The sequence below is a fragment of the Dicentrarchus labrax genome, unplaced genomic scaffold, assembly GCF_905237075.1.
Source record: "Dicentrarchus labrax unplaced genomic scaffold, dlabrax2021, whole genome shotgun sequence".
NCBI classification, from domain to species: Eukaryota; Metazoa; Chordata; class Actinopteri; family Moronidae; genus Dicentrarchus; species Dicentrarchus labrax.
Window position 1 is genome coordinate 28,888,101 of NW_026136714.1, and position 24,179 is coordinate 28,912,279.

The 24,179-nt window shown below is 40.8% G+C and overlaps 1 protein-coding gene across 3 annotated transcripts in view; it reads right to left on the reverse strand.

Moving 5' to 3' along the window:
* LOC127375926 (coiled-coil domain-containing protein 183-like) overlaps positions 1 to 24,179 on the reverse strand; it is a 74,457-nt gene that overhangs the window by 18,663 nt on the left and 31,615 nt on the right. Inside the window, exons 15-16 of one of the 3 annotated variants that reach the window (XM_051422352.1) lie at positions 11,593 to 11,708; positions 8,719 to 10,144 (exon numbers count right to left, since the gene is read on the reverse strand). The exons of 1 other annotated variant lie outside the window; for it this stretch is intronic. In XM_051422352.1, coding sequence (XP_051278312.1) covers positions 11,618 to 11,708 — 91 coding nt within the window. In that variant the 3' untranslated portion in view covers positions 8,719 to 10,144; positions 11,593 to 11,617. Of the gene's footprint in view, positions 1 to 8,718; positions 10,145 to 11,592; positions 11,709 to 24,179 lie in introns of those variants that run through there. One more of the 3 variants, XM_051422354.1, reaches the window with a different exon arrangement.

A 24,179-nucleotide genomic window follows, 5' to 3' on the forward strand; every position in this document is an offset into this window, starting at 1 on the left:
CTTTTTATCTTTATCACTTCATCTGACAGTAAATGGGTTTCTTGGAGATACAACTAACGATTTGATATGTTACTGAGTACTTGCTTCATTTTAGGCAACTTCACCAAACCTCTAACATTCCAGGATGTAAACTTCAGGTTTAGATTAGAAGACATATAAAATTAAAGCTGCAAGCAGTGATGAACAGGCCCTCGCACTCCACGCAACTCGGGGTGTGCTGCGGCCACGTCACGTGCCGTAGTAACACGTGCGGACCACAACATGAATCGCATTGCAGTGCTTACTTCCTGTGCCAGTAGGTGGCACTATCACTATATCTGAATATTGTCATTCATTGTCAATGATTGTTTTTTGACTGTACTGACCAATTTTGAAGTAGATACGATAAATTCCCTAGGAGGAGTTCATTCAAATACAAGGCAGGAAATTGACCGAAAATGAACACGGAAGTCAAAATGACCAACTTTGACGGAAAGCCACGGACACGCCCTTCAACATACATGCACAAATCAGCAACACCTTTTAATCAGCAACATTTTCTATCTGTACTGACCAATTTTGAAGTAGATCCGATGAATTTCCTAGGAGGAGTTCGTTCAAATAAAAGGCGAAAAGTTCGCCGAAAGTGAAAATGAAAATCAAAATGGCCGACTTCACGTGGGGTTTGGGGTATGGGTCTGTAGGTCTCGGCACGTTACACGTGCTTACCGAGTTTCATACATATCGGTGAAACAGGGGGGCACTACAAACACAACAAACACGATTTTTGGTATGTGAGCTACAGGCACCAGTCTACACGTGCCCTGTGAATTTCATATTCATAACTATTACGGTCTCCGCACAGTAATTTACCATGCCACCAGAGCACCACCTAGTGGCAGATTGTTGACAATTTCTTTTTTCTTTTTTTCTCAGGGAGCCATGGGCAAGCATCATACCAGGTTTCATTTTAATGACACGTGCTGATGCGGAGATATAAACTTCATTTTTTTTAGTCTTCATTTTTTTACTGCAACTCTTTATTATCAGGTTGCCCCAATAAGTCCATTAAAACGCTCCAATTAATTCAGAACGCTGCAGCACGAGTACTGACAGGAACTAGAAAAAGAGATCACATCTCTCCTGTACTAGCTTCTCTGCACTGGCTCCCTGTAAAATGTAGAATAGAATTTAAAATCCTCCTCCTCATCTATAAAGCTCTTCATGGTCAGGCCCCTTCATATCTTAAAGAGCTCATAGTACCCTATTACCCCTCTAGAACACTACGTTCTCTGAATGCTGGGCTACTTGTGGTTCCTATAGTCTCTAAAAGTAGAACAGGAGCCAGAGCCTTCAGTTACCAAGCTCCTCTCCTGTGGAACCAGCTTCCAGTTGTGGTTCAGGAGGCAGACACCCTCACCACATTCAAGAGTAGGCTTAAGACATTCCTCTTTGATAAAGCTTATAGTTAGGGCTGGATCAGGTGAGTCCTGAACCATCCCTTAGTTATGCGGCTATAGGCCTAGACTATCGGGGGATTTCCCATGGTGCACTGAGCTCCTCCCTTCCTCTCTCTTTCTGCACTCATTCATGTTCCATTAATGCATGTTACTAACTTCACTTCTTCCCCGGAGTTCTTGTGCTTTCTCGTCTTGCAGGTTCTTGTCGATCCTGGTGGAGCCTCCTGCCATTGCTGTGCACCTGTCTGTCTGTCTGTCTGTCTCTCTCTCTCGCTCTCTCTCTCTCTCACCCCAACTGGTCGAGATAGACAACCACCCACCTAGAGCCGGAGGATCTGTCCTAGGTATCTGCCTTTTAACAGGCAGTTTTTCCTTGCCCTTGTCGCCAAGTGCTTGCTCATGGTGGTACTGTTGGGTCTCTGTAATTAATGTTTTAATGAGTTCGGTCTAGACCTGCTCTATTTGAAAAGTGTCCTGAGATAACTGTTATGAATTGGCGCTATACAAATAAAATTGAATTGAATTGAATTGAATTGTAAAGAGCGCCACCTTGTGGCGATGGCCTGAAATTGTGCACGATGCATAAGGAAGACATGGGGAATTATGGACCCAAGCTTGGTGTCAATCGGACATACCAATGTGGACAAATGATCCACTTCCTCTTTTGACCAAAATCTACAGGAAGTGCTAATTTTATAACAGGCTTTTTCTTTTAAGTATCAAAATCCTTTGAAATACTTTTTTTGTCAGGACGATCCCCAGATGCTTTGTGAAAAGGTTCGTGCAAATCGGACAAAGTGCATAGGAGAAACACAAAAAGGTACTTAATGGACATTTCGTGCTGTAGCGAAAAAATATATAGGCAGAAGTGGGCGGGGCCTATATGGAGAGATGCAGCTCCATTCACTTAACGTGTGCATATAAGGTTTTTGAATGTGCGACAAATGATGGGGGAGTAATTAGCCTAAACGCTCTTTTTATGATAGTAGCGCCACCTAGTGGCCAACCCAAAAGCAACGCATAGAATATAAAATTTTTCGCCACCACTGACATGTGTGCCCCGTTTCATGAGTTTTCGAGGACGGGAAAGCTTCCAAATATGCGATTCAATTGTTACTAAAATAATAATAACCTTTACAGATACAATAGGGCCTTCCCACAATTTGTGCTCGGGCCCTAATAAAATCAAGTATGAACATTTGCAACCAGGCCATATATGTAATAGGAAGGAATGATGTAAACTGTAATCTCTTTCTTTAAACAATTGGATTGTATGTCGTTATCCCACATTTCAAAATAAAATGTACATTTATAACCCCTAAACTAGTCCCAGCACTATCTCCCCAAACGAGACAGTATACCTTCCCTGGTAACATTAAGAGTGAGGTAGACGCCCAACTGATCCACTAACAATGAGGAGCAGTTATGAACTGACGAATCACACAATAAACAAATCGCCCAGCTCACAATCGGCTTAATGCAATAAGCGAACAAAATATACGATATATGTAATTGCGTATATGTCTGATGTGTGGGATTAAAACCACGTCATCGTATAGTGACAATCAGATGCAGCCTAGGAAAGCATCATTACAGCGTGCATGAGACAGACAGTACCTTTTCTTAGTAGGTGAGAAACAAAGTTCAAGTTGAATGTTCAAGTCGTCTGCTGCCGTTGAAAAGTCCAGTCACTGACAGAGGTCATCCCAGTGTAATCCAGCCTGGTAGCTTTCCAGTTCTTTTTTAAACGACTCCACACCTGCAGGATCAGCAAACACGTGAGGTTTCCCTTTGTGGAGCAGCCTGAGTTTAGCAGGGTATATGATACCGTAGTCAATCTTCAGGTCCCGTAGTCGTTGTTACACATCATGGAATCGCTTTCCTTTCTTGTGCAGCTCAGTGGAGATGTCATCTTGCCCTTCTTTCTGGCCACCTGCATGACTCGGATCTTGTCTCGGAAGTTTAAAAACTTCATTATCATGACTCGCGGAGCAGAGGATTGTGGCGCACCTGGTAGTCTATGAGCTCTTTCGATAATCAGTGTGGCAGGAAAGGTCTCGGGTCCCAGCACGTCGGGTAGCCACTTTTCCAGAAAAGAAGTTGCATTGCCCCTTTCAGCTTTCTCCGGGAGATTCACCATTCTGAGATTTGAACGACGGCTCTTGTCTTCAAGGTCATCCACCTTAGAGGTGAGCTCAGACACCTGGTTCTCCAGTATCGTGATTCTGGTTTTCTCACCAAAAAGCCATTATGCTGTTGTTAGTAGCCTCTGATAGACAGTGCAGAGAAAGACCCTATCACTGCAAGAAAAGTTGTATTTTCGTCAGTAAGCGGCACTGTAGATTGTCGTGGAACTTCAGGTTTACGACTGCATACGGCAATTTGCAGGCAACACGAAAAACTGCCGTGAATTGTCGGAAATTGATGTGGGCCTTGCTTGGCAGTTGTCCCCCCATGACCCCCCCTCCCCCTCATTCTAGGGGAAGCTTTAACATGTAAATGAAAATGCTGTGAGCTATATAAATGCAAATCAGGGTAGCATGGGGAGTTTTACCCCAGGTGACATTTTTCTAAAAGGTAAGAAAATCTCTGGTATAAATAGATCAGGCTCAGTATAGCCTAATTATAGACTCTTAAATTTTAGCTTGAATTGATTTATTTAATGAAAGTATGCTAGATTAATTACTGTGTATGTCATTAGCAATGGCAAATGTTATGTAAAAAAGATACACAAATGTAGTAACTGTGAAGAATTGAGAGAAATATATTGTCCTCAGGTCCACTACGGGGCGATGAGTTAGTTGTTACCTGTTGGGAATGCAATAGATGGAAAGAAGAAGAATTTAGTCCTGTTTACTGTGGCTGCGTTTCATTAGTAGTTCCACTTCCCCTTGTTCACTTACCCTCAGCCCTTGGTATGACGTAACAGCATACGTCGCACGGAGGCCACTTGGAGCGCGGAGGGAAAGTGGGCGGGGGAGGGAGCGGGGATTTAAATGAAACGCACTTGCCCTTACTCTGCGTTATAGTGGCAGTGACGTAAACTGCAATGCATTGTGGGTGATATCCACCTCGGAGTGACCATCGTTGTTCACTCGCTCCCTCAGCCCTCCGAGGGTCCATCTCACCAAGTTCACTTTAGTTTTCCAGACAATTGGAACAACACTTATGATGGCGGCAGGGATTCCCCCGAGGGCAAGTGCCGAGGGCAAGTGAACGAGGGCATGTTGAACAACTAATGAAACGCAGCCTGTGAGAGATGATGTGATTGTGATATACACTGTGTTCGTCAGGAACAAAAAAAAACTTGTTCGGTAAGAAGCCTCCCGTGAGTTACTACTACAAAACAATTTATTTCAACAATTAGAAGAAACTGCTGAATGCTATCAGTGGGCTGTCTCGTCAGCTTACTCTGTTTGCTGCCGATGTGAATGAGCAGTTCACTCAACTCAGCAGTTCGGTTAACTCCAGGTTGCTGTCCATGGAGGATAGGTTGGCTGCTTTGGAGTTGAAAAACTGTGCAGGAGACTCTAAGAAGAGAAGACGAATGCACAATCCCAAGATTGCGGTAAGAATATGTTCGGTGACTGCTAGCTAAGTTAAAGTAGCCTAAAAGCAAAGGTTTTTTTTAAGTAGCCCAAGCTAAAAGTAGCCTAGTAGCCTTGTAAAAGAACAAGTGAGCAGAACCAGTGTAAGTTGCTTTATAAAAGTGTATTTTTTTGTCTTGTAATTTACAGGAAGCAGTACGCCGTCGTCACAACTCAGAGACAAATTGTAGGCGCTACGAACCGGAGCAAGGGTAAGATTTAAAGAATATGCTTTCATTCTGCTGTATAAGGAAATAGATACGTTAATAGATACCGATCTTAACTGTACATTTTGTTTCCACAGACTAAGCTCGCCTCATAACAAGGCCGTGACCTCCTATTTGCTCGGAGCTATGTCTGCAAGTCCAGATTTACACGATGCTGATAATGACGACATTGTGTGTAAGTAACTTTTACTGTTTTCTCCTTCCTTGTTTAATTTTACTGTGACTTATGTTTTTTTTATTCATACCACTCTCATTTAATTGTTTTCCAGCTGCCTGTAAGACCTATTACGAGACAGTACGCAGGAACTTCAGGTACAAACAACCAGACCTTGCACCGCAGGCGGAAGCTGTGAAGAGTTCAGCTCAGAGTCGATTGAGAAGAAAGAGACTTTTTTTGGTGACTATTTTTCAGGTGCATTAAAAGATGTGTTGTGTCCATAAGCAGTGCATCGCGCATTACTGATTGTCTTTATTGATTGCGTTTACAGCTGCTGGAAGCTGGACAGAGTGTGCTAGATGAGGAAGAGGGGGAACTTTGGAAGTCCGTCACCATAGACCTGATGTCTGATGATGGCATCGTTGGCGGGGTGTCTGGATGGATTGTGCGACCTCCGTCCTTTCGCAGCCAGCAGCTCACCGAGCTCTGTGCCACGCTTCAGTCGAGATTAGAGGCGACTCCGAAGTACAGGGCAACGCACCACAGAAGTCTGTAAAACGGGCCAAATTCAGACAGAATGCCGCCAGTTAACTACAGCTCCGAGGCGGCAAACAGCCACTTCACGGTGCTGTAGGATTTTGGGCTTCTTGTGAGCTTCCATTTGTTGTGTGGGCAGATCTCACTTTGTACATAGTTGTGTGTTTGTGCTAACAAAGCTCTTTCTTTGAATAAACATGTTCCTGGCAAATGTTCCTTTCCTCAATAAATTCATTCATGTCCTTGATGGTAATAATAGTGTAGTCCATAGGATAACAATGACATGAATATACAACATAATAGCATATCATATGAATATATATATATATATATATATATATAATTATTATTTTATTATTGGGGGTTACATTTATAATGACCCAGGGTGACCAATAGTGACAGATCTGCCAACCAATCACGCGTGATTTTTCTTGTTTAAAAGTAGTGGTTTCATCCAATACTGTGTAAGGAAATTCAAGCCAGGCCTGGCCAGGTGTGGTTTCGCTGCTATTCAAATGCTAATTAGATCCATTAGCACTCCGCTGCGAGCTCTCCACATACGTCATGGTTCATTTCCGACAATATGTGGCACAGACAAACGCGACGTTCACAGGCTTTAAATTGTCATTTCCGGGTGTTTACGGGGACAAAAATCCCACTTTTCATGCAGTGTATTGTGGTCAGGTGGCCCTAGAGGTGGGAGCGGGGATGCAGTATAGGCATCTTTGACAGTTCATAACAGATGTCTAACCCTCAAATTCCACCAGATTTTAAGCAGAGAAACACACCGTTTAGTTTCCTTTTTATAGATGCTCCCCTTGTGAAAACACCCTCGAATGTTATAAAGCTGTGCCTGGTGGAAGTTCGGGGTAAGTAGAGTGAAGTTTGGGTTTTTTCCGATACTGGTGCTAAAATGATACTTTTGAAACGGTAGCTCAGCATTTCAAGGTAGCTACTAGATAGTGGTAGGCTACCTTCTGCCAGAGCAATGTAGAAAGAGAGTTGCTGTAATGTTAACTAGCAATGGCACATGTGTAGTGATGCCTGTTTTGCCTGTTGCGTCCACACCACATAGCAACTATTTCAGTAGCTGGCTCTGGTTTTGGTACCCAAGTGATGTCTAAGGTCTTATTTTTCCTGGTAGGGCAGTCAACACACAGTTATTAAAATCCCCAAAGTTAAACTTGGGCTGACTGTGGGAGTTAAAAATAATCTCTGGTGTGTTATTACAATTTGCCTTTGGGTTAATGAGAAGATGAGGAACATTAGAAAAAACTCCCTGGGCAGATGGAAAGGTGGAAGAGAGACACACAGCAGCTCAGTGCCAGGGCTACACACGTGCTCTCTCACCACAGTTGCCTGACACCACTCATCCCTGATAAGGTGACAAAGGCTGCCCCCAAAAGTTTACCGGTGATGTTGGGACAGTCCGGATATATGTGATTGAGTAACAGTAAGAATTCTCTGCTGTATCTATGCATGTATTCTATGCTGCCAGCAACATAGCCATTGTTGTATACTTGGGTTAGCATAGTATATGTTTAAAATAATCGGAAACGTTCAATTATGCACCATAAAACGGAATTCAACAATGCAGCAGGGCAGCCACAGGTTGGGTACCAAATGATTAGGTTTTTTTTGGGTGCAAAAAGCTCTACAACTGATTATCCATCTGAAGAAATTATTATTCCCAAACTTACTGACATGATTTACATGACATGGTTAGGTTTGTTACAGATTCATAATCTTTTGATAAACATTTAGTTAATTGCCTGTCCAACTTTATTTTACTGTAATATTTCACAATGAGCTATCTGACATGGCTATTTCTTGCAGTGTGCCGGCACTCTCCATCAATCTCCCCCTTTGACTGATGTTTACCAAGAGAATAAGGCAGGATTGCCATTAGCAAGTATTGAGTCTCCTCCTGCTTGTCTCAAGAGGCACACACTAGATCTTCTTGACCTAGATATCCCACCATACTGTAGCTGCCAGTGAAAGAGGCAATGGAACTGATGTCCTGTCTGGATTATGTCAAGAAAGCTGAGATGAGATTTATACTTAAAATTAGTTTTAAGATCATTTCTGACAGAGAGCTTACGTTTGATTCATAAAAGATACTGAGCATTAAAAACCTTACTTAAGCAGGTTCTAAGAAGCGCATTTGTAACACCTGTGTTCTATAAATCTAACAATGCTTTCACAAGTGAGTGTTTAGAATAGAATAGATATTCATAGTCATTGTCAAAATCACCTTTGGTCTCACCAGATCAGATATAACATACATCAATATGGCATATCTCATCATCACATTACAACAGTTAAAAGAACATAGACACAGTGTATAACATGCCTTCTGCGCAGAAGATAAGTGCAGTTTGTTCATGAAGTTTATTGCACTACACTGTAAACTGTTTCTCATTTATTTTACAATAAAAATAAATAAATGTAGCTTTTTTTAAATACCCGTAGCCTATAGCCTGTGAATGTACATTTCTAATGTAAAAATCTGTAACTGTAAATAAATAAAATTACTGCTTATTTAAAGTAAATTTCCCTTTTTTCCAACATAAAAAGACATTGGACTGAAAATACAGTTGCAAATCTGTAATTTTTTTGCGATATTTATTGTTTATTTAATATATTAAACAGTTAATTTTAAGTTTAATACTGTTAATACGTTTCTAAAATTATGTAAAATCTGAGTCAATTGAAAGTGCTTGTTAATTGACAGATATATTGTAAAATTATGGGAGTTTTCACAACAAAAATGTTGAATAAATGTTTTTTATTAGTGTATGTAAGTATTAGTAAACAGTCAAAATACAGTTTTTATCACTGAAAGAGCAATAATTACTGTAATTCACAGATGGTGGCTTTTATTACCGTTCAGAAAATTTGAAATTTATTTTGCAGCATTCAAGACCAAGAACAGACAGTCAATCAGGAAATGCAAGTTAAACACAATAGCACACAGAAATTAACATAACACGCCACCGAGTCCAACAGGCAAGTTACCGGTAGCAAGTTCACCATCCATTAAATTCTTTGTCCTCCGTGTTGCTCCTGAACATAGTTGTAACAGCTCTGGTTGTCACAAGCCTAGAGCGCCTTCTCGCAGCTGTGGCCGGTAATGTTTAGTCTACTCCTCGTTTCATGTCGGAATTATTCAAAAACATGTTCAATTTCATATATAAGTCGCAGCACCAGCCAAACTATGAAAAAAAGTGTGACTTATAGTCCGGAAAATACGGTATACGTTTGTTTGTTTTTTTGGCATTCTGCTTTATTTGACAAGACAAACGAGAGGGGAAAGGAAGGGGAGAGAGAGGGTATGACATGCAGCAAGGGGCCTCAGACCAGACTCAAACCCAGGTCGCTGCAGTAAGGACTGGACCTTGACACAAGTTATAGACAACTGGTAAACATGGAGGAAGTGATTTTTGTCAAAATAACTTTTTGTCACACTTGCTGAAACTTTTACTATATCCTGACAGTAGTACATGAGACAGAGCATCTGTAAAAGTGACTTAGTGCTCCTAATGGCATTTGCAAGAATAGTAAAAATTTCAGCAAATATGACAAAAAATATTTTGATAAAGTTACCTACTGCAGCTTTAATACGGGGAGACATTCTTTATATGACAAAAACAGGGATTACTTGGAATAAAAGCATGTCTCTAATTTAATCCTGCTAAAATTATTTTCTCTGCTGTGGAGGTAAATACAGGCCCCAAGAGAATTTATAGCAAGCATTTCAAGCTGAATCAAAGCACTGCTCATGCTCAATAAAAGCTGCTCTCAATCCATATCTGTACAATTGTTCTGGGAGGTACCAGCTTTATGAATCTTCAAACATCAGAAACATCAAACCTCTTTATAATATGGAAATTTATGTAACATAATAAATATGTAGGTTACACAATGCAGCCCTTGATGCATTGATGTCTAAGGCCAAAAGCAAAACACAATGTAACGTAGAGCTGAGGTGAAATCGGTTGGGAGGTGACCTGGTTTTGAGTACTTGTCCTTAAAGCACAGGTTCAGTCGTTGCAGTGAAAATGCAATGTATTCAATAATAATAATCTACATGCAACTGTAAATAAGGCGGACTCTCTCTGGTCACTCTTTAAACCTACTTAAAATAGAAGAATCACTCCAAGGGTAATGATGTCTTTCAGAGGACATGTCAAAAGCCTGCAGGGAGACAAAACAAAAACAGAACGAGAATTAATTTGAAGCCCTTGAGCTGTTTCACTCAGAGCCTGTGCTCACCTGTCTATGGAGCTGATAAAAGAGTTCAAACAAGTCCACCAGCTTTTCTCAGAGCACTCCAGATTTTTCCTTCATTTCACTTCCCTAGTTTGACCAAAATGTATATCACTGCTGTTTCTGAACAGTGAACAAATAACACTGTATCAAATGGGTTGACAATGCTAATTTAGGTAGGACTCACAAGAAAGAGGAAGAGTTTTAAAAAGGTACAGGAAACTTAATTTCCTATTCCTTATTTTTACCAAGGTAGTTGTTGGTGGTTGTAGTCTTGCTATCAGCTTTTAGACATGCCATTGGTTGTTGTTGCTCTTATGTTGTTTCATTATCTTTCCTGGTTCAGACTCTCTCAAGCATGTAGGTGAAAATATTGTGGCTGCCAAACCTGCAAAAAACACAAAAGGTCCTACCTACAGCCTGTGTTTGGCTTGTAAATGGTAAATGATAAATGGACCTGTGCTTGTATAGCGTCTTTCTAGTCTTCTGACCACTCAAAGCGCTTTTACACTACATGTCTCATTTGCCCTTTCACACACATTCATATAGTGATGGCAAGCCCATTGAACAGAAACTAACTCACCAGTTGCTGGTGTTACTTATAGGAGAAGACTACAAGGAGAAACGCTTTCGGGAATGGGAGGTTCATATGCAGACCTGATGTAGGTTGATGTATGCTATATTGTAAGAAATATCATTGATTGTGTATGAAAATAGTATTCAAATATATTTTAGTAAACAAATGTGCTTCTTTGAATAATAATATGGTTTAATAGATGATAAGAATTATAAGTAAGGAAGTCAGAACCGCTCCGTTTTCACTGGGTGTAATTTACTAAACATTTGCTCAGCTCCAAACTAATGGACACAATGTCAAATAACCAGCAAGGATGTCTACATGGCCCCGACCTCAGAGGACAGAAGAGCTGAGAGGATAAAGTTTATTTTTAATAGCAAGATGTGTGTGAATTTTACTGATTTCTTAAAGTTTCAGTGTGTAAAATTCAGGAGGATCTATTGTCAGAAATGGAATATAATATTTATAGGTATATATTCATTAGTGTATAATCACCTGAAAAAAAGAATTGTTGTGGTTTAGCTACCTTAGAACAAGCAGGTTTTATCTACAGATGCTGCAGGTTGCCTGCTGTGGAGGATGCCATGTTTCTACAATAGCCCAGAATGGACCATCTGTTGCATTGTTAGCACGTTTCACAGCGACTGCAGTTTCTCCCTTGCGGATGGAAGGGAGGGTGAAACGAGTTAGTTGCAATCTGCAACTACTTCGCTAGATGTCAGTAAATCCTACATACACAATCCTCGCCTTTATCATCATAATCTCAGTATTCCTACATACATTTAACTGACTAACTTACCCCTGCATTTGACCCTCCATATACACTAGGAGCAGTGCACAGCCATGGGGAGCAACTTGACCAATTGACTGTGTAGAATTTCAGTCGACCAAGACTTCCTTTGGTTGACTACAGCCCTAGTTTCAAAACACAGAAAAAAGTTCCATTTAGAGCTCATGCTCTCACCTTTGATATCAGATTAACATCATTAGTCTTATTAGTGTTACCTGAAGGTGGCTTCTTGGCATTTGTGAAATTCAAAGACTACTTCAGGTGAAACATTAAGCGGATTTGCTGTAGAGATGTTACCAAAAATTTTTTTTTTTCAGTTTTCTGAAACACTGAATAATAAAGGTGAAAGATTGATGGCACATGAAAAATCTTGTACCTCTTAGCCTGTCAGTACTGCCTCCAGCCACCTTGATGCAAGTCTACGGTATATATTGATGGGTGCAGTGTAAAATTAATAAGTGCCAATCCTTTATCTGTATCACCAGAGAATTTTTATTCAGCTCACATTTGACATTGTAGTAGACTGAATTACCAGAGTGGTTAAAGTACTGCTTGGCGTTTGGTCTTTGGATGATGTTATTCGTCATGATTTAGCTACTGAAATCTGTTTGCCCATCATTGATTTAAAAGGGAAATTCCAACCTTGGATCCTCTTATACTAATGCATGTATATATCATCAATCTGTGATCCTGAATGCATGCCTGGAATGACTTGAATGAATTTGAATTTATGCTTTTTGTGTATCATTGAGCTGGCTCCTACATTCCTCAGTGACTTTAAACAACCTTCAAAGAACTGGAGTGAAATTTGCTGTTCGCTGTCTGTGACTGGAACAAAGATACTGGATATATTTTCTGAAATGTTGAAACTAGTGACTAGTGTTCCTCAGTAACCTTTGCTATAAGTGTCTTTCACAAAAGATTGTCAGTTTTCAGTGGCATCCAAACAAGACTAAGGGCCCTATCTTGCCGATCTGAAGCGCAAGTATCAAACGCAAAACGCAAGTAGCTTTGTGGGTGGATCTCGGGCGCTGTTGCTATTATGCCGGCGGGATAAATGACTCTTGCGCCTGGCGCAAATCTAAAATGGGTTGGTCTGAAGTAGCTAAATTAGTCATAGGTGTGGTTTGGGTGTAACGTGCAATAAACCAATCAGAGCGTCATCTCACATTCCCTTTAAAAGCAGGCGCGCTTGTTCCATGGCGGATTGCTATTATAACGGCGGATTGGCCAGGCGCACGCCAGGAGCGGTTCACAGCCGAGGAGACCGACGTTCTCGTCATGGCCGTGAAATACCGAGAAGTGACATTATTGACATGAAATAAATGTAACACAGCCATACAATAAATCAAAACAATGTAACACAGCTTTGCAGGAAGAAGACCCTGGCCTCGGGAGCAGTGCGCACGGCCGAGCAGTGCGCAAGGGCCAGCTGAGGAGGGAGCAGCGCAAACACCAAGGTGCAGAGGATCCAGACCCACTACACGCCGGAGGACCACCCGTTCCTGCAGCAAACTGGGTTTGACATGCTGGAGCGGGAGCTGTCCGGGATGCGGCAAAGTATTAATGCCCGTCTTGACCGGGTGGCGATGTTGCTGCTGCCTCTCAGGTGCATCTCCTCAAGTCTGCGCCCTTAAAATAGCATCTGAATAAGTGCCACTGACTTTAGACTAGGTTTTTCCTGGTCTGTGGCGGAATTGTTTTCTGAAACAGCAAAATAGCACCAGGGAACGTTTGCGCTGGAACACGACCCCTCTTTTCGCTGAACCGCCCCCCGGAGCGCAAGTTCATTCCCTAATTTAAGGACGTGCATCGGTGGAGGGAAAATTCCAATGTGCGTCAAGTGCAAAATAGGAATTATACAAGCGCCAGTGTACAAAGTCAATTGCGCTGAGTGCAAGATAGAGCCCTAAGAGTCTTCAAACTTCCGTGGCTCATCCCATAACTCAACAAAATAAGATTGGCTACGACAGTTGTCAATGTCAAATTCATGCCCAGTCACTTGAATGACACAGGCATTCCTGTCTCTCCCTGTTCCTTCAGGGAGAGACAGCTTCAAAGGCAGTGCAAATCTGCCAAGTCATGGCACGACATTAATTATCCAAAATGTATTTGTAATTAGCTGAAAGATTATTCATATATTTCATATATCATAATTTCCTCTGATATAAGCACTGTTCCAAATATTTACAGATTTCAAAGACAGATCTGACAAGACCTCACAAGAAACTGCAACAGTTAAAAGAAAAGCTCCTCAACTGTCAACTTGTTTTCTATCCAGCTGTCAATCAAGTGATAACTTGGCTAAACTGTCCCCCGGGGGCAGTTGGCCTATTACTATGTAAATTGTGCCAAATTACCATACATTCCCATCAGTGCTGTCCAGCTGGAACCTGCTCCAATAACAGACCTTTATATTTCTTTGCTGCATGTGCAGTATATCACTCCCAGTGGATTCACACAGGGATTTTGTTGGTTGCCTTTTGTAGTGCCTGGCTGTGCTCCGCCCTGTGACAGGAGCGGCACTCAAAAGCAGCGGCACTTATACAGAGACCGACAGACAGGTCGCCTCCGCAGCAGTGCGGACAGGACAGAAACTAAAGTATCGATCCCATTACACTGGTATCGATCAATATCAGTACCAACATTGGATCGATATATCAATATTTTGGATCGATCCGCCCACCACTACTTTCATGTCTGTTCACTAAATGTAAAGCTAAAATCAGCAGGAAATGGTTACAAAAAATTAATACCAACATCTCTAAAGCCATTCGATACGATTGATCTAGAAAAAGCTCCATCATGTAACGTAAAACCACAAGTTGTCATTTTTATAATCCTTTTTTCTACGAATTTGAAGAGTTATAACTTGAGAGTTATAACTTGTTGGAGACAGGATTCCTACCTCTGCTCTCAGTCTTCATGCTATGCTAGAGATTAACTGGACATATGAGTATTGTTTTAAAAGACTAGTGTGTAGGATTTAATTCAATTCAATTCAATTCAATTCAATTCAATTCAATTTTATTTGTATAGCGCCAATTCATAACAGAAGTTATCTCAGGACACTTTTCAAATAGAGCAGGTCTAGACCGAACTCTTTAAAACATTAATTACAGAGACCCAACAGTACCACCATGAGCAAGCACTTGGCAACAAGGGCAAGGAAAAACTGCCTGTTAAAAGGCAGAAACCTAGGACAGATTTCTAGTAGTAAATTTAGTGGCTCTAGTGCTAAAGTTTCAGAGTGCAACTAACTGATCACTGCTCGTGTCTGTACTTGACAACCTGGTGGTGAGAACAGGCTGTAATATGTGTAAGACCTTGTGGCCTTGTGAAAAATGCAAAAAAGGCCCCATCTACAACTAGTGTTTGTTTTATCCATTCTGGGCTATTGTAGAAACATGGCAGTTCAAGATGGCGGACTCCATAGAAGGGCAACAGGCCACAGAGAAACAGCAAGCCTGTCTCCTTAAAAATTTTTAAGTTATATACATTGTCATTTGTGCAAAAATGGAACCCTAAAAATCACAACTTGCGGTTCCAGGGAGTTACATGATGATTCCCCTGCAATACACTTTTTTCCAAATTCATAGATTATCTCCTCACAGTTCACTAGTTCTCTTCTCTGTGTGTGCACTAAAAATAAATCTGGTGTTTGTACACAGCCCTGGCTATGTAAATGGGAAAGTGGATCGGACAGAGCCACGCAACACTATCTTGTTATTCCAGCCATTACTAGTTCAATCAGTTACAGCAAAATAAATTAAGGGAAAACTTAAATCACACATCGGATCTTGATGAACGAAGTATTCAAGTTGAAAATCTATACTGATGTACATTGTATAATTTGTTCAGAACAAAATGATGTAACAAAGGTCAAAGGAAACCAAAATCATCAACCCACTGGATACAAAACACACCAAAAATAAAAGTGACAATTGAAATCACAGGCTGATCCAACTTGCGTTAATTTCATCACACAAATCATAATGCAACTCAGTAGTGTATATGGCCCCCGCAAGCCTCCCGACAACGTCTGGGCATGCTCCCGATGAGTTGTTGGATAATGTCCTAGGGGGTGCCCTTCCAGACCTGTATCAGGGCATCAGTGAGCTCCTGGACAGTCTGTGGTGATACTTGCTATGGTGTGGTATGGTAAATGGTAAATGGACTGTACTTGTATAGCACCTTTCTAGTTTACCGACTACTCAAAGAGCTTTTACACTACATGCCACATTCACCCTTTTACACACATTCAGACAGTGATGGCAAAGCCCATTGAACAGAAACTAACTCAATAATTTACATTTGCACACCAATGACACAGCATTGGTTGAGGTTCAGTATCTTGCTCATGTCATGCTGGATGGTGTTACAGCAGCATAACGTTCACGGCAGCATAACGTTCACTGGCGGCTCTGGCTCAGGGGCAGAGTGGGTCATCCACTAATCGGAAGGTTGATGGTTTGAGTCTTGGCTCCTTCAGGCACATGTCGAAGTATCCTTGATTTTTTTTTTATATGTGGAGAGGGTACACTCTGAGAAAACAGCCATATGGAATAATTATGATGTGTAAATCAAGACTAACATTACTCTGGTAACCAGCCTGACCCTTGGCACAGGGAGCACTGGAATCCATCCCTCTATACTGCTTACCATACAGGTTAAGTGTGTGTGCCCAGAAACCCCATTTAGCCCCTGTGTTTTAGAGCATGTTATTATTAACAATCACCAGGGAGCACAAGCCTCCATAATGGAAACTCAATTTGGCTTCACACTTTCACTCGGATCCGATAAGCCATCTGATGTCACAGACGCGCGTCACTCTAATTCAGCAGGGTTTAATTAAAGGCCCTGAAATGTCTAGAGACAAGAAGACCTATTCATTCAGTCTTAGAGTGTCTCAGCAAGTAAATCTGCACAGTGACGTGTTTAGCTCTCTACACACTGAGCCAGTGACAACCCAGCATGCATTTGCACAACCAATTATATGGGGCATTTATAACTTTATAAAATATATATGATTTTTAATCACACAAGCATTTTTGAAGCAGTGTTTTTGGAGTGCAAATTGCCTAATTGGACTGTCAAAGAAGGGACTCTGATGAATCCTATAACATCTAATTAGCACAAAATAAAAGAGGTCAATACACTTAAATAATAAGGCAGGCAGTATTTTAAGCTATAATAAAATAAAGATTTTTATTATTATACTGTGAAAGAAAGAAGTATAAAAAAATACAATTCCATTGGACTGATGTGAAACTGGGCACATTAGTCCTACCAATGCATCACGACCACTTAAGTTTGAGAGTCCATGTTTGAGCAGTTTTGAGCTCTAATGGGTGTCAAGACCAAGTTAAAACAAAAATGCAAAAGTAATTTAAAAAATGACTGACTGTCTAAAGATATAGTAACTCTAGATAGTATTACTTTGAGATTACTTGAGTATTACTTTTCTGCACACATTCATGTCTCATTAATGCATGTCACTAACTTTGCTTCTTCCCCGGAGTTCTTGTGCTTTTTAGTCACACAGGTTCTCATGGATCCTGGTAGTCCCTGCAGCATATAAATAAAATTGAATTGAATTAAATTGAATTGAACAAAGCTGTGTTCAATAAGTCAGCATGTTAGCATGCTAGCATTTGCTAATTAGCAGTAAACACAAAATATAGCTGAGGCTGATGGGAATGTCAGTTTTGCAGGTATTAGGTCATAAACCAAAGTATTGGACTGATTAAAATGTTGACCTGATGGCACAAGATGAAACCAAAGTAACTGATGAAACCAAAGTAACTGTCATTACCAAAGTGATTACAGTTCATTCATGAATGTGTGTCATCCAACCATATGTCTGCCTGATAGTGGCACTAGAAGAGTCAGTAAAATACATCATCCAAAACACATCATCCATTCCACCACAAATGTTTCACTATAGAAAATAGGCACTACCTTGCACTAGATGACGCAGAACAATGCAGCTCATGAAAAGCAGCATTTTCAGTCTGCTATGAGAGCAGCCAGCAATGATTGGCAGGAAAGGCAAAAAAAAGAATGGCAACTGAACTTGGTCAGGACCAAAGAATGGAAAAGGCACGTGGTGGACAAAACAAAGAATAGTACAAGATAACAGAAAAAAGGTCTTACAGTATTAAAGTATTACAGCTGTGCACGTAACATAATTACAAAAAGAACTTAAAGTTAAATAGTCATCCAATAAGTAAGGGATGAAAAAAAAAAAGCAGAGACGAAAATGTAATCCAATTTTTCTAGTGACAATTCAATTAAGGCAGGACGTGATGGTGTTGGAGAACGAGCAGGTCAATTGACCGAGTTTCCTGTAGGAAACGTGTCGTGTCTGCACATGTCTGATGTCTGAGGGGAGCAATTGGCAGACTGGAAACAAGTACAGTACATAACCATGTGTTGGAGCCAGATGGACTTGCAACTTCAGCTGTGCAATGACCTACTTACCTGTGTGACCCGCTTTGTTTCACGTTAAAAATGGATGACACAGAATCCCGGAGGAAAAGAGGGGGAGTGCTAAAGTAGAGATGAAAAACACCGGAAGAAAAGTCATTTGCAAACAGAGGCCACTAACCATGGACTGTGTAGTGGAGGAAGGCCACTAACACAGATTAAATCAATAATTTCTCTAAGGGGAGGTGGCGTATGTGTCTGGGGATAGCTGCAATGCTGGCTTTCATCTTTCTTCATTTGTAATTAAAAGAGTGTAACACTGAGGGCTTAGGGTTGTGTATTAGCAAGAATCTGGCGATACATTACACATAATGATACATTACAAGTCATATATTATATTTTTAAAAATATCTAATTCTAGAGAGAACTTTTTTTATGCAACCAGAACAGTGGGATCTACATTGGTATTTATCAATCCAATATCGTGGAACTTCTTTTTGTGCAATCTGAGCGATGGAGTAGAAGAGTCAAATGGCTGAAGAAAAAACTTTCTGAGATACTCAAGTGTATTGATATTTTCTACATCCCTACTGTTTGCAAAAATGGCCAATCAAATTTGAGTGAAAACTGAGTGAAAAAATTTTAGATATGAACAATATTTTACTTGAAAAACACAACCTGTGCAGAAAATTATTTTCAGTTTATAGGATTTCTCAAAATAGGTCAGTGTAGTGTAGTTAATACAATTACTTAAATTTTGAGCCTATAGGATGGATTGCCATGAATGTTTTATATTTTTGGTCCCCAGAGGATGAATTATACTGCCAAAATTTCAATTTGTGTAATACTTTGGTTTATGACCACATACTAAATGACAAAACTAATGACATTCCCATTAGGGCTGCATAATTAATCAAAATATCGAAATCGCAATATGGCCATGTGCAATATGCAAATTGCAGAAGTAAAATTCAAATTGCAAGAGCTGCAGTGTTTTGATGATGGTAAAATGTGTGAAAAACAGCATTATAATGAAGTACTGTAGTGTGGGAAAAGTGCCCTGGCCTACAAGTGACCCCTGTAGAGCGGCTGTGGCTCAGAGGTGGTCCACTAATCTGAAGGTCAATCCCTGGCTGCGTGTTGAAGTGTCCTTGAGCAAGATACTGAACCCCAAACTGCTCCGATACTGTGCATTGGTGGATGAATGTTAGTTTCTGTTGGTGATGGGTCATCACTCTATGAGTGATGATGTGTGAATGTGGTGTAGTGTAAAAGCGCTTTGAGTGGTCAATTCAATTCAATTCAATTCAATTTTATTTGTATAGCGCCAATTCATAACAGAAGTTATCTCAGGACACTTTTCAAATAGAGCAGGTCTAGACCGAACTCTTTAACATTAATTACAGAGACCCAACAGTACCACCATGAGCAAGCACTTGGCGACAAGGGCAAGGAAAAACTGCCTGTTAAAAGGCAGAAACCTAGGACAGATCCTCCGGCTCTAGGTGGGTGGTCGTCTGTCTCGACCAGTTGGGGTGAGAGAGAGAGAGAGAGAGAGAGAGAGAGAGAGAGAGAGAGAGCGACAGACAGACAGACAGGTGCACAGCAACAACAGTATTGGCAATGGCAGTCAAGCAGGACCATGGCAGGAGGCTCCACCAGGATCCATGAGAACCTGCGAGACGGAAAGCACAAGAACTCCGGGGAAGAAGTGGAGTTAGTAACATGCATTAAAGGGACATGAATGAGTGCAGAAAGAGAGAGGAAGAGAGTAGCTCAGTGCACCATGGGAAATCCCCGATAGTCTAGGCCTATAGCAGCATAACTAAGGGATGGTTCAGGACTCACCTGATCCAGCCCTAACTATAAGCTTTATCAAAGAGGAATGTCTTAAGCCTACTCTTGAAAGTGGTGAGGGTGTCTGCCTCCAGAACCACAACTGGAAGCCGGTTCCACAGGAGAGGAGCTTGGTAACTGAAGGCTCTGGCTCCTGTTCTACTTTTAGAGACTATAGGAACCACAAGTAGCCCAGCATTCAGAGAACGTAGTGTTCTAGTGGGGTAATAGGGTACTATGAGCTCTTTAAGATATGAAGGGGCCTGACCATGAAGAGCTTTATAGGTGAGGAGGAGTATTTTAAATTCAATTCTACATTTTATAGGGAGCCAATGCAGAGTAGCTAGTACAGGAGAGATGTGATCTCTTTTTCTAGTTCCTGTCAGTACTTGTGCTGCAGCGTTCTGAATTAATTGGAGCGTTTTAATGGACTTATTGGGGCAACCTGATAATAAAGAGTTGCAGTAATCCAGCCTTGAAGTAACAAATGCATGGATTAGTTTTTCTGCATCTGTCTGTGATAGTATGTGTCTAATTTTTCTAATATTACGTAAATGAAAGAAGGCAGTCCTAGAGGTCTGCTTTATGTGGGAGTTAAATGACAAATCCTGATCAAAGAGAACTCCAAGATTCCTGACAGTGGTGCTAGAGGCCAAGTTAATGCCATCTAGAGTGACTATATCTTTAGACAATGAGTCTCTAAGGTTTTGGGGCCAAGAACAAGAATTTCGGTTTTTTCTGAGTTTAACATCAGAAAATTGCAGGTCATCCAGGATTTTATGTCCTTAAGACATGTTTGTAATTTAGATAATTGATTAATTTCATTGGGTTTGATTGATAGATATAACTGCGTATCATCTGCATAACAGTGAAAGTTAATGGAGTGATTCCTAATAATGTTGCCTAAAGGGAGCATATATAAAGTAAATAGTATTGGTCCAAGTACAGAACCTTGTGGAACTCCATGACTAACTTTAGTATTTATGGAGGATTCATCGTTAACATGTACAAACTGAGTACGATCTGATAAGTATGACTTAAACCAGGTTAGGGCAGTTCCTTTAATGCCAATTTGATGCTCAAGTCTCTGTAAAAGAATATCATGGTCAATGGTGTCAAATGCAGCACTAAGATCTAATAATACAAGTACAGAGACAAGTCCATTGTCAGAAGCAGTCAGAAGGTCATTATTAACTTTAACCAGAGCTGTCTCTGTGCTATGATGAACTCTAAATCCTGACTGAAAATCCTCAAATAAACTATTGTTATGTAGAAAGTCACACAACTCTTTGGCGACTACTTTCTCCAGAATCTTAGAGAGGAACGGGAGGTTAGAAATCGGTCTATAGTTGGCTAAAACCCCTGGGTCAAGAGTAGACTTTTTAAGAAGGGGTTTAATTACAGCTACTTTAAAGGACTGTGGTACATATCCTGATAATAAAGAAAGATTAATCATATCCAGTAAAGAAGTGCCAATTAAGGGAACAACTTCTTTAAGCAGCCTAGTTGGGATCGGGTCTAACAGACAGGTTGATGGCTTCGATGAAGAAATGATTGAAGTTAACTGATGAAGATCGATAGCAGAAAAACAGTCTAAATATACATCTAAGTTTACATTGACAGAAGTCCCTGAACTTGGAGAGCCACTGATAACTGTTGATGGCAGTTGGTGATTAATTTTTTCTCTAATAGTAATAATTTTATTATAGAAGAAGCTCATGAAGTCATTGCTACTTAAGTTTATGGGGATATGTGGCTCAATAGAGCTGTGACTCTCTGTCAGCCTGGCTACAGTGCTGAAGAGGAACCTAGGGTTGTTCTTATTTTCTTCTATTAGTGCTGAGTAATAGGCTCCTCTGGCATTACGGAGGGCCTTTCTATAAATCTTAAGATCATCTTGCCAATTTGAGCGATATTCTGATAATTTGGAAGAGCGCCATTTCCTTTCAGATTTCCTAGCTATTTGCTTTAACTGGCGGGTTTGGTGGTTATACCAAGGTGCTAGTCTCCTATGTTTTAATAATTTCCTTTTTATAGGAGCGATAGAGTCTAATGTTGATCGTAGTGAGCCTGTAGCACTATCGACAAGATTATCAATTTCAGAGGGACTAAAGTTGTTATAGGACTCTGTTAAATTCAGACATGGCATTGAATTAAACACTGAAGGAATCTCCTCCTTAAATTTAGCTACAGCACTGTCAGATAAACATCTGCTGTAGGAAGTTTTGCCTAATGGCTTATAATCTAATAGTATGAATTCAAAAGTTACTAAATAATGGTCAGATAGGAAAGGATTATGTGGGAAGACTATTAAATGTTCAATATCAATGCCATATGATAAAACAAGGTCAAGAGTGTGATTAAAACAATGAGTTGGTTTATTTACACTCTGACAGAAGCCAATTGAGTCTATTAATGATATAAATGCATTACTAAGGCTGTCATTGTCAACATCCACATGAATATTAAAATCACCTACAATAATTACTTTATCTGATTTAAGGACTAAGCTTGATAGAAACTCTGAAAATTCAGATATAAAATCAGAGTACGGTCCAGGAGCGCGGTACACTATAACAAATAGAACTGGCTGCAGTGTTTTCCAGTTTGGGTGAGAAAGACTAAGAACAAGGCTTTCAAATGAATTATAATTTAGTTTAGGTTTAGGGTCCATTAAAACGCTCGAATCATATATAGCTGCTACTCCACCTCCTCGGCCTGTGCCTCGAGGAATGTGAGTATTAATATGACTGGGGGGGTGGATTCATTTAGGCTAACATACTCCTCGTGGGACAACCAGGTCTCAGTAAGACAAAGTAAATCAATATCATAATCTGATATTAATTCATTCACTAGAACAGCTTTAGAGGACAGAGACCTGATATTTAACAGCCCACATTTCATTCTCTTATTTTGTGCTACTGAGGAGTTGGTTTTAATTTTTATTAGATTTTTATGTTGAACTCCTCTTGTTTTTATTTCTTTAAATAGTTTAGGTGGTCGGGGGACAGACACAGTCTCTATGGGGTTTTGGGTGGGTGACTGTTCTAAAGAAAGCGCAGAGGAGTGTGTAAGACAGCAGCTCTGCTTCCTGGTCCTAACTCTGGACTGTCAGGTTTTAGAAATAAACTTCGCCATATTTCTAGATAAGAGAGCCGCTCCATCCAAAGTGGGATGGATGCCGTCTCTCCTAATCAGACCAGGTTTTCCCCAAAAAGGCTTCCAGTTATCAATGAAGCCCACATCGTTTGCTGGACACCACCTCGACAGCCAGCGGTGGAATGACGACATGCGGCTATACATGTCATCACTGGTCACATTGGGGAGGGGTCCAGAGAAAACTACGGTGTCCGACATTGTCTTAGCATAGTTACACACCGACTCCACATTAATCTTAGTGACCTCCGATTGGCGTAAACGGGTGTCGTTACCGCCGACGTGGATAACAATCTTACTGTATTTACGTTTATCTTTAGCCAGCAGTTTTAAATTTGATTCAATGTCGCCCGCTCTGGCCCCAGGGATACATTTAACTATGGCCGCTGGCTTCGCTAACTTCACGTTTCTGACTATGGAGCTGCCAATAACCAGAGTTGGTTCCTCAGCGGGTGTATCGCTGAGAGGGGAAAATGTATTAGAAACGTGAAGCGGTTGGTGGTGACCTGTGGGCTTCGCCGTTCTAGTCTTCCTTCGCTCAGTCACCCAGCCTCCCTGTCTTCCCGGCTGCCGGGAACTACCGGGGATCTACAGAGCTAACGAAGCTACCTTCGGTCGGACCGCACCGGCTACTGGGGGCTGGCTAACTATAGCGGCTAAAGATATCTCAGTGGTGCGGTGCCGTTCCTCTAACTCACTAAGCCTCGCCTCCAGCGCGTAAATAAACTACATTTAATACAGGTACCATTATCTTTAAAGGAGGCAGAGGAATAACTGAACATCTGACACACTGAGCAGGACGAGGAGAGGGAGAGGGAGAAGCCATAGCTAACTGCTAATGCTAATGAAACTAGAGTGTATGAAAACTTTGAAAGTAGTGAAAAGTCCCTAAAAGAGGGAGAAACTCCAGTGTTTAAGTAGAACTAGTCTACGTTTAAATGTTAAGCGGGTAATAACCGCTGTAACGAGTAAAACTAATTTATATTTAGCGTTCACTGACAGAGCTACAGCACCAAACAGTGTACACAGAGCAGGAAGTAACCGGAGTGAGTCAGTACGTACCGTAGCACTCCAATCCAAATACCAGAAGACTAGAAAGGTGCTAAACAAGTACAGTCCTTTTACAAATCTTGTTCTCCAGATTTAAGAAAGCATGTTTGTTTGATAGAGACTCC